Source organism: Salvelinus sp. IW2-2015, linkage group LG11 (genome assembly GCF_002910315.2).
Source record: "Salvelinus sp. IW2-2015 linkage group LG11, ASM291031v2, whole genome shotgun sequence".
Lineage (NCBI taxonomy): Eukaryota > Metazoa > Chordata > Actinopteri > Salmoniformes > Salmonidae > Salvelinus > Salvelinus sp. IW2-2015.
Window position 1 is genome coordinate 12,444,545 of NC_036851.1, and position 20,370 is coordinate 12,464,914.

General features: G+C 39.4%; 1 protein-coding gene across 3 annotated transcripts in view; it reads right to left on the bottom strand.

The window, feature by feature from the left end:
* The window catches only part of cntn4 (contactin 4), a 178,035-nt gene that overhangs the window by 17,452 nt on the left and 140,213 nt on the right, over positions 1 to 20,370 (bottom strand). For all 3 annotated transcript variants that reach the window (XM_023996149.1, XM_023996147.1, XM_023996148.2), the window contains exon 12: positions 15,289 to 15,416. In XM_023996149.1, coding sequence (XP_023851917.1) covers positions 15,289 to 15,416 — 128 coding nt within the window. The remainder of the gene's footprint in view (positions 1 to 15,288; positions 15,417 to 20,370) is intronic.

Below are 20,370 nucleotides of genomic sequence, written 5' to 3' on the forward strand. Positions count from 1 at the left end.
GTGCTGGCAAAATTCAGGTGAAATATCCAATGCTAACTGACATAGCAACCTAAATGCTAATGTGACAGTCATTTAAAAAAAACTGGTGGCCAGATATATGGCCATGCATAGTCAGCTCTAAGCTCTGAGGCTGACCAGAGCCAATCATTCACTGTAAAGACGATACTGGGAAAACGTCTCTTATTACTCCACTCCATCATCATTTGTGACAGATTGTATGGATAACCCTGCTTGGTTACACAACCTCAGCAGAGCTCTCCAGCGTCATTTGATTGATATCTATCTTGTATAATGCCTTGTTACCTACTGTGGCTATAAGAGCGAGGAGCGCACCCCTCTCACTAAGCAAAGTCAATCAGAGACAAGATGGTAAGCTTGCAACCACCCCGACAGATAGATCCCACTATACTCCAGGGACTGCTGGGAGGGTGAACAGCAGAAAAACTGGAGAGACATGAAATTGCATAGTAATATCATTAAAGTGGGAAGTCAATGACGGGAAAGAGAGAGAGATAGAAGGAGCTGGGCTGGGCTGACTGTTTAAGGTGTGAATTAATGTGAGCTCCATCCTCTCCCGTCCCTGTGGCTCGCGGCTGACACTCCTCACTCGGCCACAGCCTCTGCTCAGCCTCTGCTCATCCCACAAACAGCCAGTCATACGTGAATAATGCTCTCACAGGCTATGTAGCTAGTGCTACTGAGGCAGAGATGCCATTTTTGCCCAGATGCGTTTTTAAATTAATAACCGTTGACTCAATGACTGGAAGTCTATGTCATTGCGCTAACGCTAATTGCAATGCACCCTGTAACTAACTTTGTCACGTTCGTTGTATGGAGGAAGAGAGGAGGACCAAGGTGCAGCGTGATATAAATACATTCTTCTTATTTATTTAACGAAACGAAGAACACTAAACACACTATCAAAATAACAAACGAACGTAACGCTATATAATCAATAAGTGCAGACACAGGCAACTTACACATAGACAATAACCCACGAAATACCCAACGGAATATGGCTGCCTAAATATGGTTCCCAATCAGAGACAACGATAAACAGCTGCCTCTAATTGAGAACCAATCTAGGCAACCATAGACATACAAACACCTAGACAAGACAAAACACATACATCCCCCATGTCACACCCTGACCTAACCAAAATAATAAAGAAAACAAAGATAACTAAGGTCAGGGCGTGACAAACTTCTTATAGGGTATCTGCGAGAAATATATAGTTCAAACTAAAATCTTAATTTCCCAGCCTTTTAGATCAAGGAAACACAAAGAAAGCCCTTTACCAATGCAGAGCAAACAAATGATTCTAAAGCCATTCAACATGGATACTTAACATTTTCCTCAAGAGACAAAAAGGATTCTCTCAAGGACAAACCACAATGGAGCATTGATGGTTAGTGAGCAAACGTTGTGCAAATAAAGAGACATATTCTAGTGAGCTGCTCTCAACACTCTATTCATCCCGTCTATAACAGTACATCTGTAGCTACTGTATCTGCGGATAAGATATGCGGCTGTATTTCTCTCCTCTCTTTTTTCACACTTTTTAAAAGTAGTCTCAGAGCATCAAAATGGTATATCATACACTGTAGCTGGAGGAAACACGGGAAAGTTATGCTGCTTTGAAAGTTAATAAACATGTTATGCCACTAAAGGCCAATTTATACCCTACGGAGATGGAAAATTCGGAGCGTAGCAACGTGTGAGGTCAGACGCTGGGAGACGAGAAGCAAGTACAGGGAGTGAACATTTAATAAATAACCGGCATGAAACAAACAAGGACAGCGTCTGAACAGGGGAAACATAACGACAATAATGCTGACACAGGGATCAAACCGAGGAACAGACAGATATAGGACGGGCAATCAACAAAGTAATGGAGTCCAGGTGAGTCCAAAGAAGCGCTGGTGCGTGTAACGATGGTAACAGGTGTGCGTAATGATTGGCAGCCTGGTGCCCCATTCCTGCACCCCATGACATTTGGAATGCAAAATGTAATTCATTGCGTAGCCATGGGGCAGTGTTGTGTAGGCTATGAAGCTGTATTTTACCACCAACTCGCTCGGTTCCTTGTTCTGAACTATATATATACTGTATAGGCCATGCATCAAGTAGCCTATTTTGCATCGATAACCAAATATAATATCAGTAACTGTTCACACAGTAAACCAAACAACATTGTATCCTTATTAGAATCACCCAAAAATATAGTAGTGATAACAACGTGATTCTAGGCTATTTTGAAATTGTAAAAACAGCTGCTAGCTGGAAGTGAATACATTCAAGCAGCATATCAAACTGGGATAATATTGTAGGTTAAAATGGCAAGTATAAGAATATTTGCTAGGGCATATTTTTTTAAATTATCAACCCGACTATTTCACAATGAGATGTGCGAAGCTAAAAGGCTAGCTAGCTTGCAGGCTATGCTTAGCCAACTAGCTAGCAAGAGGAAGACTCTTGAAGACAACACGAGAACGTTACTCTTCTTTTGCTTTCAACACAAATTAGAAGACAACAAGAAAACCTCTGTCGCCCCCTTGTGAATGTTATTTGGGAGTCTGGATCAGCCAAAACGTGTGCGTTGCTCCAAAAATCCGACTCCACCCAAGTGCACATGTGTGTGTGTAGATCTACGCATGTGAAGCATAAAGACAGCTTAAGGAGACAAGTACTGTATGAGAAAAATGCTCTTGAATGATTTTGCTGAGATTCACACTCGCTTTTTAGGGGGTAGATCAGCTTTAATACTGCAGATAGATTGTGACTTCTATCAACGTAATTGTCTGCATCATTTCCAATCCACCATATATAAAAAAWTTTTTTTACATGTATGACATTATTATTCGTATACCAGAACCGTTTACCTTACTAGTTAGAGCCTAATGTTAGCTAGCTAACATTGAACCTGGTTGGTTAGCTCCCAGAAGATTCATGCAGGGTAGTAATGACATGATTTGGCACTATGTTCATTGTTGTTCAACTAGCTAACATTAGCTGCCGGACTCGTTAGCTAATGTTACGTGACGTGTGTGATCTTACACATTGTTTACCAAGCTAGGTTCATTGTTTACCTAGCTAGCTACATGTCTTAAGCTAAAGTGTACGGTTAGCTAGCTAAAGTTAGCTGGTTGGCTCCCTAGGTGACGTTATTATTCGTATCCCAGAGCAATTTGCTTTGCTAGTTAGAGCCTAATGTTAGCTAGCTAACATTGTACATGGTTGGTTAGCTCCCAGCAGATTCATGCAGGGCAGTAACAACATGATTTGGCACTACGTTCATTGTTGTTTAACTAGCTAACGTTAGCTGGCTGGCTCGCTTGCTAACGTTACGTGACGTGTGTGATCTTACACGTTGTTTATCTAGCTAGGTTCCTTGTTCACCTAGCTAGTTACAGGTCTTAGCTAAAGTATGCAACACCCGTTGAATAAGGCCGGTGTCAGTAAACGTCGGCAAAAAAGCGTAATGAAATTGTTGCCAGCAGAGCTGGTTAGGCTGTTTTCCTGTTATCCAGAGGTAAACAGAACATTGGCCAGAGCATCAGGTATGCGCTCTGAACGCTCCGAGAGCGAAACGAGATGGGTGGGGCTAAAGCTTAAGGGGGTGTGAACGATGATGAATGGGTGTAGACAAAGAAGAGCTCTTCACTAGATACCAAAACATTGAAAGGACATTTTCTCAAAAGTGAGTTTACACATGTGTCAACTTTCAAAGCAGAATTACTTTCCCATTGTTCCTCAAAAATGCAGTGTATAATATACCATTTTGTAGCTCTGAGCCTCTACTTTTATCCAATGTAAAAAACACCATTAACATTTTTGCGGCATAAGATCGAATCCAGGTGGTGGGTCACATTTGTGGACATTATTTCCTTCATAATGTGTTTGAGCCAATCAGTTGTGTTGTGACAAGGTACAGTAGGGGTGGTATACAGAAGATAGCTAGCCCTATTTGGTAAAATACCAAGTCCATATTATGGCAGGAACAGCTCAAATAAGCAAAGAGAAACGGCAGTCCATCATTATTTTAAGACATGAAGGTCAGTCAATACAGAAAATGTCAAGAACTTTTAAAGTTTCTTCAAGTGCAGTCGCAAAAACCATCAAGCGCTATGATGAAACAGGCTCTCATGAGGACCGCCACAGGAAAGGAAGACCCAGAGTTACTTCTGCTGCAGAAGATAAGTTCATTAGAGTTACCAGCCTCCAACCAAACAAATGCTTCACAGAGTTCAAGTAACTGACACATCTCAACATCAACTGTTCAGAGGCGACTGCGTGAATCAGGCCTTCATGGTCAAATTGCTGCAAAGAAACCTCTACTAAAGGACACCAATAATAAGAAGAGACTTGCTTGGGCCAAGAAACACGAGCAATGGACATTAGACTGGTGGAAATCTGTCCTTTAGTCTGATGAGTCCAAATTTTAGACTTTTTGTTTCAATTGCCATGTCTTTGTGAGACGCAGAGTAGGTGAACGGATTATCTCTGTATGTGTGGTTCCCACCATGAAGCATGGAGGAGGAGGTGTGAAGGTGTGGGGGTGCATTGCTGGTGACACTGCCCGTGATTTATTTAGAATTCAAGGCACACTTAACCAGCATGGCTACCACAGCATTCTGCAGCGATACGCCTTCCCATCTGGTTTGCGCTTAGTGGGACTATCATTTGTTTTCAACAGGAGAATGCCCCAAAACACACCTCCAGTCTGTGTAAGGGCTATTTGACCAAGAAGGAGAGTGATGTAGTGATGCATCAGATAACCTGGCCTCCACAACCCAATGGAGATGGTTTGGGATGAGTTGGACCTCAGAGAGAATGCAAAGAGTGTGCAAAGCTGTCATCAAGGCAAAGGGTGGCTACTTTGAAGAATCTCAAATAGAAAATATATTTTTATTTGTTAAACACTTTTTTGGTTACTACATGATTAAATATGTGTTATTTCATAGTTTTGATGTCTTCACTATTATTCTACAATGTAGAATAACCCTGGAATGAGTAGGTGTGTCCAAACCTTTGACTGGTACTGTATATTTTTTTATTCTAAAGAATAGAACTTATAAAATGCCTCATGAGCTTAGTGTAACTGTCATACTCCATGAAAACTCAAAATATAAGCTTGCTTTTCTTCAGTACTTGTAAACATTGTAAATGTAAACAGACACTGTATTGCCTCATAACATGGTTAAAACAATAATTTTGTTTATCTCTATCTTTTAATCTAAGATAGGTTACTGTTCATTTCTCCAGGCCCATCCCTCAGCTTTTTACCAAAACAGAGGCTCTGCGGCCATTTTGTTATTGTTTCATCTGTGGATTTGCCCTTTAAACAGCTGCATATTATCAAGATATCAAAGTGTCACCAACAAAAAGGTAAACAATAGGCCTATAGCAAATGCAGCACATGGCATTCATTTTTCACGTGTAAATAGCACTTTTCAAAAGTGCTCAAAGCATGCCATTCCATGAGCCAGCATTTATTTTTCAAATCAATGAGCCCAATCAGTCCTCCATGACAACAAAATCATAAACAACAGCTAAAAAGTCCTTCGTTTTGGGGTTATGCTCAGGTAAAACAATTTGGCTAATCTATACTTCCATATTTCCAAGTCCTATTCTTGAAGATCAAGGGGTATAACATTTATTGCAATGACTGAAATTCTGATAGACTTTGGTTTTTAATGTAAAGATATAATTGAATCGTATTATTATATGTAGTAGAAAGCGATAAGTTAGAAGAAGCCTACATAACCAACCCAATAAAGTAAAATTGAACATCCATACATGGCCAGCTAGGGAAACTTTAACATTGATTTATCCTGCAATAGATGTTGTTCAATTGGTAACATACATTTTTGTCTTCTTCTAATGCCTTAAGGGGAAAGTAATTTAAAAGTAACAAAATCTAATCAGATTACATTACTGAGTTTGGATAATCCAAAAGTTACATTACTGAATACAATTTTGGTTACAAAGTAACTGTAACAGATTACATTTATAAAGTAACCTACCCAAACCTGCATATGGGCAGTACCAAAGCAAGTGATCTAATGATTCTGTAACTTTGTAGCAAAATCTGCAGAGCTGGGATGGTTGTATCCCCCATACATATAACATTCTATTTACTGCAAGAATTTTGTATATCATTTAAATTGAAAAACAATTTAACTGATTTTGTGAATCAGTTCATAAACCATGTGCCATGAAATCGGTACATTGAGAATCTCCCAACTATTTTGCAACCTATATGGTGCAGCTTTCAATTTTTTCATCCTTAAATGAAACTGGTATACTTTTTTATTTATCACAATTATCTTCAGACAATTTTGATCTTTAATTCAGGACCGACAGACAAGTTCCTTACATTCTCCCCTTTCCACTTTGGCCTCCTCCATTTTTGCATTAATGCTGCAATCAGTTGGTTGTATTTTGCAAAGAGCAGACTTTTCAATATATTTTTGTTACCTGGATGTGTGACAACTCCACTAGTGCTATTTATTATATAATTTACAAAGATTATACTGTTTTATAAAAAATAAAAAATAAAAATATTGGTATTTTATCAATTAGTATATTTGAGTTTAAACATAATATTTTTTTCTAATATTTGTTCAGTCTTTTCTGTTGGATTAAACTATAATTGCAATCAGCTTTCTATTGCTTGTTTTAAAAATGGTGATATTTTGGAGATTATTTCCTTTTCAAATAACCGAAAATGAGAGGTTGTATTCTGAATGAAGGGAAAAAGGCCATTCTTGAACACGGGGTGAGCCATTCTTACTAATCTGCTAGAGAACCAGTTCGGATTTAACTGAAGCCTTTAGTGAGAGGTCCAATGCTTTAATATTTTATCATTTCTGCCCCGAGAATTCATATTCATTATATAAATAGTCCCGTTTAATTTTGTCTGGCTGCCGTTCCAAATAAAGTGGAATATTGAGAACTATTCTTTCTTTACGCCTATTCAACATTGTTCACACCCTCTTAAGCCTTATCCCCACCCCACCCAAACATATAAATGCATGTGAGTCGACATGGCATTGTACTCCAGAAAGTAGTCTGTCTACTTAAACTTTTCCCGAGCGAGCTTTGTCAGTAGCGCCAGCTAAATTCAGGGTAGCAATGTTTCTGAGAGCTCTAGCAACACTTTTGCAGTTGTCTATAGCGATACAGTGCCATCAGAAAGTATTCAGACCCCTTGACTTTTTCCACATTCTATTACGTTAAAGCCTTATGATAAAATTGATTAAATTAAATAAAAATCCTCATCAATCTACACACAAAAACCAATAATGACCAAGCGAAAACCGTTTTTATGACATTTTTGCAAATGTATTACAAATAAAAAACAGAAATACCTTATTTACATAAGTATTCAGACCCTTTGCTATATGACTTGAACTTGAGCTCAGGTGCATCCTGTTTCCATTGATCATCCTTATGATGTTTCTACAACTTGATTGGAGCCCACTTGTGGTAAATTCAATTGATTGGACATGATTTGGAGAGGCACACACCAGTCTATATTAAGTCCCACAGTTGACAGTGCATGTCAGAGCACAAACCAAGCCATGAGGTCGAAGGAATTGTCTGTAGAGCTCCGAGACAGGATTGTGTCGAGCCACAGATCTGGGGAAGGGTACCAAAAAATTTCTGCAGCATTGAAGGTCCCCAAGAACACAGTGGCCTCCATCATTCTTAAATGGAAGAAGTTTGGCACCACCAAGACTCTTCCTAGAGCTGGCCGCCCGGCCAAACTGAGCAGTCGGGGGAGAAAGGCCTTGGTCAGCCTTAACCAAGAACTCGATGGTCACTCTGACAGAGCTCTAGAGTTCCTCTGTGGAGATGGGAGAACCTTCCAGAAGGACAACCATCGCTGCAGCACTCCACCAATCAGGCCTTCATGGTAGGGTGGCAGACGGAAGCCACTTCTCAGTAAAAGGTACATGACAGCCCGCTTGGAGTTTGCCAAAAGGCACCAAAAGACTCTCAGATCATGAGAAACAAGATTCTCTGGTCTGATAAAACCAAGAATGAACTCTTTGGCCTTAATGCCAAGCGTCACATCTGGAGGAAACCTGACACCATTCCTATGGTGAAGCATGGTGGAAGCAGCATTATGCTGTGGGGATGTTTTTCAGCGGCAGGGACTGGGAGACTAGTCAGGATTGAGGCAAAGATGAATGGAGCAAAGTACAGAGAGATACTTGATGAGAACCTGCTCCAGAGCACTCCGGACCTCAGACTGGGGCAAAAGTTCACCTTCCAACAGGGCAACAACCCTAAGCACACAGCCAAGATAACGCAGGAGTGGCTTTGGGACAAATCTTTGAATGTCCTTGAGTTGCCCAGCCAGAGCCCAGAATTTAACCCGATCGAACATCTCTGGGGAGACCTGAAAATAGCTCTCCCCATCCAACCTGACATGGCTTGAGAGGATCTGCAGAGAAGAATGGGAGAAACTCCCCAAATACAGGTGTGCCAAGCTTGTAGCATAATACCCAAGAAGACTCGAGGCTGTAATCGCTGCCAAAGGTGCTTAAACAAATTATTGAGTAAAGGGTCTAAATACTTTTGTAAATGTAATATTTCAGGGTTTAAAAAAAGTGCATAATTTCTGAAAACCTGTTTTTGCTTTGTCATTATGTGTAGATTGATGGGGGATAAAAAAAAAAAAAAAAAAAATAGAATAAGGCTGAAACCTAACAAAATGTCGAAAAAGCCAAGGGTCTGAATACTTTCCGAAGGCACTGTATCTTTCCAAAAATTGGCAGTAGCAAAGATTCTCTCTATAGACAGACGCCTGTGACATGACAGACCAATCAGGACTCATCATTTGACATGTCCAACCACTCCATTATCTCTGCCAGTCATGACTAACTAGGAAGGACCCTGTCTTCTATCTATAATGGCTCAGTGCTTTCTTTTTGGCTAAACTGGGCAATAATTTAACATAGCTGGCCCCGCCACAGACGGCTATATCATTCTGCTAATACGAGACTAGAAAAGCCCAGTGCACTATTTCTGTGAAAAAATAATGTACATTTTTTGGCAGAGGGGATATTCTGCAGCACCCTCAGCACCCCTAATTCCCGTGGCTATAATTCAACCCGTTCAGGAGTAAAAATGTGCTTAAGAAGTCACATAATAGGTTGCATGGACTCACTCCATGTGCAATAATAGTGTTTAACATGATTTTTGAATGACTACCTCATCTCTGTAGCCCACACATAAAATTATCGGTAAGGTCCCTCAGTTGAGCATTGCATTTCAAACACAGATTCAACCACAAAGACCAGGGAGGTTTTCCAATGCCTCGCAAAGAAGGGCACCTATTGGTAGATGGCAAAAAATATATATTGAATATCCCTTTGATCATGGTGAAGTTATTAATTACACTTTGGATGATGTATCAATACACCCAGTCACTACAAAGATACAGGCGTCCTTCCTAACTCAGTTGCCGGAGAGAAAGGAAACCGCTCAGGGATTTCACCGTGAGGCCAATGGTGACTTCAAAACAGTTAGATAATGACTGTGAAAGGAGAAACTGAGGATGGACCAAAAACAACCTAATTGACAGTACAGAACAAAAATATTCCAAAACATGCATCCTGTTTGCAACAAGGCACTATAGTAATACTGCAAAAAGTTTTTGTCCTGAATACAAAGCGTTATGTTTGGGGCAAATCCAATTTAAACACATTACTGAGTACCACTCTCCATATTTCCAAGCATAGTGGTGGCTGCATCATGTTATGGGTATGCTTTTAATCGTTAAGAACTGGGGAGTATTTCAGGATAAAAAATAAATAGAATGGAACTAAGCATAGGCAAAATCCCAGAGAAAAACCTGGTTCAGTCTGCTTTCCACCAGACAATAGGAGATTAATTCACCTTTCAGCTGGACAATAACATAAAACACAAGGCCAAATATGCACAGGATGTTCCTTAGCAAGAGGACAGTGAATATTCCTGAGTGGCCGAGTTACAGTTTTGACTTAAATCTACTAGAAAATCTATGGCAAGACCTGAAAATGGTTGTCAAGCAATGATCAACAACCAATTTGACAAAGCTTGAAGAATTTTGAAAAGAATAACAGGGAAATGTTGCACAATCCAGGTGTGGAAAGCTCTTAGAGACTTACCCAGAAAGACTCACAGCTGTTATCACTGTCAAAGGTGCTTCTACAAAGTATTGACTCAGGGGTGTGAATACTTATGTAAATGAGACATTTCTGTATTTCATTTTCACTAAATTAGCAAACATTTCTAAAAACATGTTTTCACTTTGTCATTATGGGATATTGTGTGTCGATGGGTGAGAAAAAAAATCTATGTAATCCTTTTTGTATTCAGGCTGAATTTTGGATGAATTCAGGCTGCAACAAAATTTGGAATAAGTCAAGGGGTAAGAATACTTTCTGAAGGCACAGTATGCTTTTTGTAACATTTGCCATTAATTTTCCTTTGGCTTCAACAAATCAGCAATCATCGCTGTATGAGTCTACTGACTCATTGCAGATTGTGCATTAGAAACAACTCTTCCCACAACTCCTGAAAGCAGAGTGTGAATTATACCGTGACATTTGTGGGGTTCTATATTTTTTTATGTGTAATAGTGTAATTTAACGGTAAAAATGTATTCACTTTTAATTTGGCATGAACACAACCAATCATGATGTTTCATCTGATTGTCAAACAAATCACTTAAAAAAGGCTGCGTATATTTGTCCACTCCAAAATAATTCCAGCATCCAAACAATGCACTGTGCACACGCCATTTGATGAATGGAAAGAGACATCTGTTACAAAACACCAAAAAGTCACATTTGGCGATTGTCCTTAGGCCTACACTCTTGTAGCCTGAATTAATTGAGTGTCCCGGGAGGTCATCACTAGTTACCACAGCCACAATTATTAATCATATTTATGGCTAAAACCAGGCTATATTTACAATGTATCTTCTTAAAATCAGATTTTATACCTAAACCTTAACCCTAACATTAACCACACTGCTAACCTTATGGCTACCCCTAACCTTAAATTAAGACTAAAAAGCACATTTTTGTTTTCATACATTTTTATGATATAGCCAATTTTGACTTTATGGTTCTGGTAACTAATGACATGGGATAAAAAAAWTTTTTTTTTAAACATGTTAGAAGGGGTGTTGGTTTAATTTGGAATAAGCTTTTCTTTTCATATTTACAACTGTATAGTAGCAGTACACAATTGCATTTTAAACAAATAGGAGAATGGTTCAATTAGCATTATTTAGAGACCCCCCAAAGATGTACTTTTGTTGCATTTAGTGGGGCTCATCTTTCATTCAGGGGGGTGTAGCCCCGCGCTGGCCGCCCTGTAATTCGCATCTGCCTGAAAGAGCACAGAATAAATCGTTCAGACAATGTATCTTTCACCTATGAAAAATCACACCACTGGAAGTGACAAAGGCAATGACCACTGCCACCTCTCTGAATTTAGTTTTAGACTTTTGTGATAACCTGCTGATCCAAGCAATCCTTTTTAAAGCATGTATGTCACAACAAAGGACCCTCAAATGTAATTGGAAAGGTGACACGATGACAACTCGCAATAGAAAATCACATTATTGAAAAAGAAAATGAATTGCCATCTCAGACATCAACAAAGGAGTGAACTCAACATTTGAGGTAAAGAGTTTTGAGGCCATTGACCAGCTGTAATTACTAATTGCAATATTCAGTTTCCACCGCAATCAACATTCCGAGAGTCCATTTCCTAATCAAGACTGATTACACTGGTTAATATCCCCTCAGTGTTGAACTAATGGGGACATTAACAGGGTTCATCTGTTGTGACTGCTCCTCTGCTGTTGTCTAGGTGGTTTATTCACATCCACGGTAAATAAATGCATTGTGACAGGTATTTTTCAGTATTCATATAGCCACAGTCAATTTGAATAAACTGCTGTCATCTCCCATAAGGGCTGCTCTCATTGCGGAAATTCCTCCAACTAAACAGGTTTCCAATTCTCAAAGAAATAGTGCATGTACATTTCCCTGTCCCATTTTCCCTACAGTATTGATTGTGACAGAGAGGCACAAGATCATATATGAGAACATTTGTACATCAGCCCAAGAATGCAACCATCACATAATGATGGAAAGTAAACCGTTAAGGGAGAATGTCAAATAAAGCTCATATATTGCCTTTCACGTGAATAATGAGAGAATAACAGCTGGGCATATTTACACAGTATATAGACACACATGCATATTTCTTTAGAGCCAGATTGGGAAATCATAGATGGGCCATCAACCTGAACCCAGAGTGACGTTTACAAGCTTTCAGAACAGTGAGCTGTTGGGGGGGGGGGNGGGGGTTAAAGGGGCTCTATTTTGTGTAAAAAATAACATTCAATTCATTATGTCAAACAGAATGTAATGCTGTAAATTTAACAACAATTAACTGTACATAGCCATATATCTAGGTGAAATTACTGATATATGTTTCAATTTCTTCACTCAATTAAAGCGGGGTCATTGCAGTTTTCTGTGGTAGCAGATGACTCTGGAGATAAAATGAGCGGGGCAGGCAGTGGATGAGGGTTTGTTGTAAGGCATCAGCAGAAAGCTGTCTGTGGCAAGGTGCACTCTAAGCTCTCGCTCCACATCCTTGACTGCTGACTTTCTAGCATTTATAATATATGAAATCTATGTTTTATTATTAATCGGGATAAGGAAACATGGCCTGACAGTGATTTACAGAAGACACAGCTGGTGTGGAGGAAATGACTTTATGCTGGATGTGAGCATTCATTACCTTATGTACCCCGATGTTAGTGAACAGGCTGTAACATGCATAATCTGCAGGTACTATCAGGACACCTCATGCAGTTACAATCAATCATTAAATAATTGCAGATTTGAGATTCGTTAGAGGCCACAATAGGCGATCCACCAGTGTTTCTATGGCAACCACTTTGCAACGCTAAAACGCAAGGGAATTCCAAAAGGTATTTCAACAGAGGACCTTACTGTTTACTCTGCATTTCAAAGGGCTTTGGAGATCTCTAAGTTGCAGAGGGAAGAAAATTAAATGGATTGAACCCTTGAACAAACATGACAGAGTACTCCACAGCAGCGGCTTTGTCTTCAATGCTCTGTGAAACCCAGCATTAAACTTTAAAGGGAGAAAAAACATATAGCATTTCTCATCGCACTGCTTTAAAAACTTCTCTGTATTGCTTTATCAATTGAGACATGATCAAATCGCATCCCTTAGTGTCTTCAATAGTGCAATTCACCATCAGCAATATACCAGGCTGAGGTCAAGGGGTGGGAAAGTGTTATAAGGTTCGTTTTCACTGAATACTGACTCAAGGGTTGTCACGTTCGATTTTCACTCAGACCGTCTGATTTCTGCCATTGCGTCACGGTCAAATGTTTAAATAACCCCCAATGTTCAATCTCGAATAAGAAGAAACATTATGCATTTGAAAAGAGAAGGGGTGCTGGCAAATTGTCCAGTTTTTGCCAGTTTAAAAGGTGCCAACTCTACTTTCCAATTCCAACTTAAAATATAGCCGCAAGCAGCCATCCAACAGCGCCGCCATGTGGCCAAACAGAACCATACCCTAGAGGTTAGCTAGACTCACATCCCTGAGCATGTGGGCCACATTTCATGACTCTGACTCAAACAGATCAAGAGATATAAATATGTGCCCATTTTGTGGTTGCATTTGTTGAGTCTTGATAGTGTTTTGAACATGTGTATCGAGTGTGTTACAATACCATGCCAGATATTTATGTATTTATGTGCCAGACCACGCCCACGTGAGAGTTTATTGGTCAGTATTGGGCATGTTGTTTGAACTACTAGCCTGGAAAATAATGAGCTGCGAGACTTTAATCCATAGATGCCACATATACAGTTTTGTGTAGATTGGTCATTCGGTGCCAGAGGAGTAGCGTTTTAAGTATTTTTAGAACAATTCTAAATGGCGGAATATCCATCATGGTAGACCTTATGGGTCCTCCAGGCAAATTTGTTCCTTGAAAGGAAATTGACCTCTGTACCAAATTTCAGGATTCTAGGTCTGAAGGGGTAAGGGGCATGACTTTTCAAAGTTTTCATCTTCAATTGCTTGTTATAGTGCCCCCATGTGGCCAATTGACATGCCATTACTTGAGAGGCTGTGGCCCTTGGCCCTTTATCTTTTTTTGTTAAGTCTCAACCTTGGAAGTTTTATCATTTCACAGGAATTTGCATGTGAAATTTCCCCTATGGAATAATAATAAGAACACCAACAAATACAAAAGGGTTTCACCCAGCTTCGCTGCTTGAACCCCTAATAAATACAATGGCACAGAAAAACTGATCTACAGTATAATAATGAGACAATCATTAACACTCATCTCATTCCAATAATCAATTGTAATATTCATGTACAATAAGATCAATATCAGACACTTTGGAATGTGAATCAAAGACCTAACTGACAACTTTTTATCCCTGGGGACATTCATGTGGGATGAGGGATCAATAGCTCTTAAATTGTAGACAGGCAAAACACACCACCTACAAAGAAAGCAATTATAGGGGAAAAAATCATATCACAACACAACTGGACCAGACCTGACCTCTGAAAACATAGGTCACGTTAGGGTTAAAGTTAACGCAAAAAAAAGGGGGAAGAAAATCACCAATACTCCAAGCGATGAAAAACCTGGTGAGAATATCATCCCCCCTCACAGCAGCAGGACAGTAAAAACAGCAGCATGCACAAAACAAAGCCACCCAATACACAGCACCGTACACCCGCCTCCCATTCATATTTAATGAAGTATAATAAGTCACAGCAACAGAGCAGAAACACGACCTGCAGTCCCACGGGTTGACTCCTACAGATGATCTAACAAACACTACTCCCCTTCTCATCTCTTCTACGCTTTTACTGTACCATTAATCTGGTTGGTCTGGAGGTCTAGAGACAGTGCTGAACATTCACTACAGCACATAGTGAGGGCAACAGTGCAGTGAGGGCAACAGTGCAACCTCCAACTCTGTTTCTTAATGAGCGCTAAGTGCAAGAACCCATTGATACCGTCACTTATGTGTAGAGGAGAAAGGCTTAGGGACTGTAGTAATCTCAAAACCCAGAACCAAATCTCCTGTGAACAGTCTGTCACAAGATAAATTCACTAGTTGTATCCTATGAGAAATCACAACCCTATTTAAAGACTTAATAATCCCATACAGTATAAGACAAAGACAAATAGGCTTACCTTTGACCATGAGAGTACCGGAGCTGCTTGCCACTCCAAACTGGTTTCGTGCCACACATGTGTAAAGACCTGCATCTGGTTTGGTTGCATTCTGTATCCGGAGGTTTCCGTTGTCCAGAATGGAAACTCTGCAGGCAGAAAAAGCAGAAAGATTGTGTTACAGACACTAACATTGCATGACCACATTTCTTTCCCACTTTTATTGCAGTCTGTGAATTTCAATTGTCAATTTAAAGGTTAACTTTTTGCATTGTTCATCATCATTAAGCATGGGCGTTCCCCAGAGAGAAAGGCAATCAGTCTAGCAGTTGCAATGTCTTCAGAAAATGGAAAACATAAATGTCTATATCATGCATTGATTGGAATTAACATAATTTAATTACATAACTTAATTGAAATGAAATGTAATCTTTGATTATATACTGTATTTGATCATATAAACTTCCTCTCTACTTTTGTCCTTGTATGTCGACGTGCCACTCAAAGAAATTGAATATGACACTTAAAATATAACTATTGTGACTGGGAAAGTTTAGAAACATTTCTAATTGCGCTGTGTTCTTTTATAAGTGATAAAATGTGACAAAGTGGTCAAATGGCTAATTCATGAATTCATATGACCACAAGACATCCGGGACCAAGACAACAGTCACTTCATCTCTGCATGGCCTTTACACAATGGCCACTGGTACCACAAAAGGTCAATGATCCTTAACCAAACTCGACATTTTCCTAAATAACAAGCAACAAATTGAAATTGTTGACCTTAAAAGCAGGGCAGTGTGGGAAAATGGGAAGACCAATTCATTAAACCGTGGTGGATTCTAATTATCTGAAACTCCGTGCAAACTGTAAATATGAAAAAAAAAGCCCCGGGCCCTATTGTAAAGCAGACAAGAAATATAGAGCTCTGTCTTTGCACTGCACTTTCCCCAGTGATCTGCTGTGTGATGTAAGGGACAGTGTAAAGCAAACTGTCATCTACAGCTCTGTGTAATAGCAGGTCATTTATTGCAACTCTGGAAATTGCTCAGTTAGTGAAGCCACTTATCTAAGATGTTCTGATTGGATGAGGTGAAATATGCTTTTAATTTGTGTTGATAAAAACAGAGATTGTAAACACTACACTCAAATGAAGGTTGCACCAATTTAACGTAAAAAGATTAGGGAAAGAAACATGAAAAACCCTTTTTTTAAATTACATATACTTATCTTAATGACTGAATGTGTTTGTGATTTACTCTGGCGACCTTACCTGACAAAACACTTTAAATGACCAATTTCCTGTCAATTTACTATAATCAAGTGAGAGAATCACTACCTGGTCTTTATCGGACTATTGGATAGGAGGAGAAGGAAACAGACATGACGAGAGTTAAACAAGTGCTGCAGCAGTCACAGAACTACCATACTGCACATGGTATTAGATGCACCTCATGGTTCAGTTGAAAGAACTGTACAATGAAGTTGCAAAAAAATGGAACTTATTTGCTGGTGTTGGGAGATGCCCTGATCTTTGGATAGTTGTGTCAAGAAAAATACATATTATAGAAATGCACATTGACATTAGTATAGTTCTGGTAAACAAGGATCATTTTTTGTAAATCCAGCCAGGGCTCTATTTTCAGCTGGTGTTAAGGTGGTGCCCAGACATTCCTGTTTTGTAAACATTATTTTTGTCCATGCAGCTTCTGTGAAAAGTTAGGACTCATTAGGCCTATGTGCGATGCCCATTGAATGAGGTGGCAGGTAGCTTAGTGGTTAGAGTGTTGAGCCAGTATCCGAAAGGTTGGTGGATCGAATCTCTGAGCTGACAAGGTAAAAATCTGTTGTTCTTCCCCTGAACAATGCAGTTAACCCACTGTTCCTAGGCCGTCATTGTAAATAAGAATTTATTCTTAACTGACTGAGCTAGTTAAATAAAAAAATGAAAGTTGACTGTAGGAAGTCTGTCAAGGAACATCAAGTTAATACAATAGACTGCTTGTAGTTTTTCCTTAATAATTTTGTAAACAAATTGTTGGACCTAACTGTCAAATCACGGGAATTCTGATCGCTGTCCTTGGTGCTGAATATGCTTGTAGCCTTCCTGTTTATTTGTTAACCTTCCATGTGGCAAAGTCACTAACATGCCATATTAACGGCGATGGTAAACTAATCCTATGACAACGTTTGGGCAATGCCCAATTGTCCATGAATCGAACATGCTGTGCATTTTCTAAATGCGAATGCAATGTGTGTAGACGAATACTTCCATGTTGAAGCCAATAAAAAAATACTTATTGGCATGTTTGCTATAACTAGGCCTATTGTAGGGAGGGTTAGTGTATATTATTTAATAAACTTTATCCAATGGATAAGACAAACATTCATGCCTCCTGCTGAAGAGCCCTTAGGCCTACGTGTGCGCACTTTGCGTTATGCTCATGGAACGAGAGATGCGATTTATGATGTCATGCTTCTGACCGTATCCTATTTAGAAATAGTGTTGTTGGTTTAAATAACAGATTGATTGTTTTTCGTTTAATTTGATTTAAAAACAAACTTATTTCGAAAGATTCACCGTCCATGGGTTAATGGTGAGAATGTCCATGGCTCGAATGCAATTCAATATCGTCTGATAGTTCTGGAGACGTCCAAATATGATCTGTAAGATGGTTCCATGATGTTTAGAAGACATTACATTTGGGAGCAGTATAACAGTGAGTGGACATTCCCTCTTTCTCTTCATACTGAATCTTTATCCAGCTCTAGAGAAAAGTTTGCATGTGTGTAAAACTCCCCATAGTCTAAATTGCCTTGTCTCTATTATATGTCCACAAGGAGCAATTATTGTGCCTGTAACTGTATTTAGCCATAGCCTATTTAAAGGAAGTTGTTGTTTCGTTTTTTTATTAGAATTTGATTAGAATTATACACTGTCTTTTTAGGCCTTATCAATACCCTAGTGAGTATAATCTTGCTTATTAACTACGTTTGACATGTCCATGTCCAGACTGCAATTTACAGTATGTCTAGCCCCTATATCAGTGCGAAAGCTGTAGCTTATGTTTAACAGCTTATTTCCATATTGAAGCAATGCAATTAGAACAATGTGCACTGCAAACATGTTCATTTAGCAAATATGGGGCAGGCTATCAAACGAAATAGGCTATAATGGACTAACATTCAAATTGGAGTTGATGACAATGCAATACATAAAAGACCATAAATACACAACTTGAAGTAACCACATATTTAGCCATGGAGCATGTTCTGATTGCCCAGTGAGAGACCAAGCCTTGACAAACCCACAACTTGTTAATTCATCAAAACCCAGCCCTTTCACGCCACCGCCAGCTACTACACCCTTAATTCCGGTTGTGAAAATAGCAAAAATATTTCTGACACACCTCTGAAACTATAACGCTATCGCCAGCGCTAAGATTTACCATTGCGTTAGGTTTGTTAAAATATAACCCCCAGACTGTGAACAAATAGGGCAACAACACATTGTTTTAACTAGATCAAGCTCTGACCTGATTTAAGACTACCTCTCCAGCACATGCCTCATATAACTCAATACCTGCATTTGTGTGCTTGACTCTGTATATTTCCACAATTCCCTTATCCCCTGGGACAAAAGGACAATCATGTGACTAGTGCATCCTCTGAGAAAAGCTCCACAGAAAGAAAACAAATGGGGAGAGTGAACAAACATAATGCATCCTACTATGCCTTTCTTACTGTAATTACAGCTGGGAAAGGCTTTATTAGTAGACTTAGACGTTGGCTTTGAAGCTGGTGTTAGAGGAGCTGAGGTAAACTACAAGTCAACTAAGTGAAGTAAATGTCTTCCAGTTCTACTCTTCCTCTCCCTACTTAAGAAACCTTTAGACAACATGTCTGTCTGATCTTCCCACCGTCTCAGCAGAGCTTCCTTTCCTGCTGCTGTGGAGGACGTATCAATAATTCACAGGTGAGATGAACACAAGTGCCACTCTTTTCATCTCAGCCTCACACAAACTTAACGGCTGCCGCTATAAACCCCTCCGAAGAGGAGACGTTTATTTCTAACAAGAGGCGAAAAGCCCAAACACACTACTCATGTAATCATAAAAAATACAAACAAAAAATGTATTGGAGAAGATCAAGTAACAGGCAAAGAGACTGGACAGTGTTAATCTTTTATGTCCTCCAAGATGAAAGGGATTAAAAAATAACATTAGTCTCAGAGAATCCATTGCTCATACTGTGAAGTGCAAATTGGAAACTGTAATTATGGTCCAAAGTAAAAACCTTTCCTCTCAATATATTTTCTGACATTCTTTTTGAGACATCACCACTATATATATAAGACTATATTACGGTACATGAGACCCAAGCATTCAGTTTACAGTACATGCAAAACAAGCTGTCAGTTTTGGTTGTCTTTACTACCTCATAATTGAAGGACACTACATTGGCCTTTGATTTACACAAACAACACAGTGATGTGGACAATTTTATTGTATGTAGAGTTAATTAAAAGGCACAGATGTATTGTGAAAGGAAGTGCTAGAATGTGAGAGTGTGTTGGATGAGTTCATGACAAAACCAGGGACCATAAATGATTTGAAATGATGGTGGCAGCACTACACTGAAATGTTGAGAGTACTGCACTTCATGTTGGATTTGATGCATGCAAACAGCTATAATTACTGATGCTATCTATACTGAACAAAAATATAAACGCAACATGTAAAGTGTTGGTCCCATGTTTCATGAACTGAAATAAAAATCCCAGAAATGTTCCATTCACACAAAAAGCACATTTCTATCAAATTTTGTGCACATATTTGTCCCTGTTAGTGAGAATTTCTCCTTTGTCAAGAAACTGTATATCAAGAAACTGATTAAACAGCATGATCATTACGCAAGTGCATCTTAACCCACGTGGTGTTCCAGGTCTCAGGCAGCCTCTGGAACTGCCGATCTGCGGCCAACAAGGCAGAGTTCATCTCAGCCTATGCTTCCCTCCAGTCCCTCGACTTCTTGGCACTGACGGAAACATGGATTACCACTGATAACACTGCTACTCCTACTGCTCTCTCCTCGTCTGCC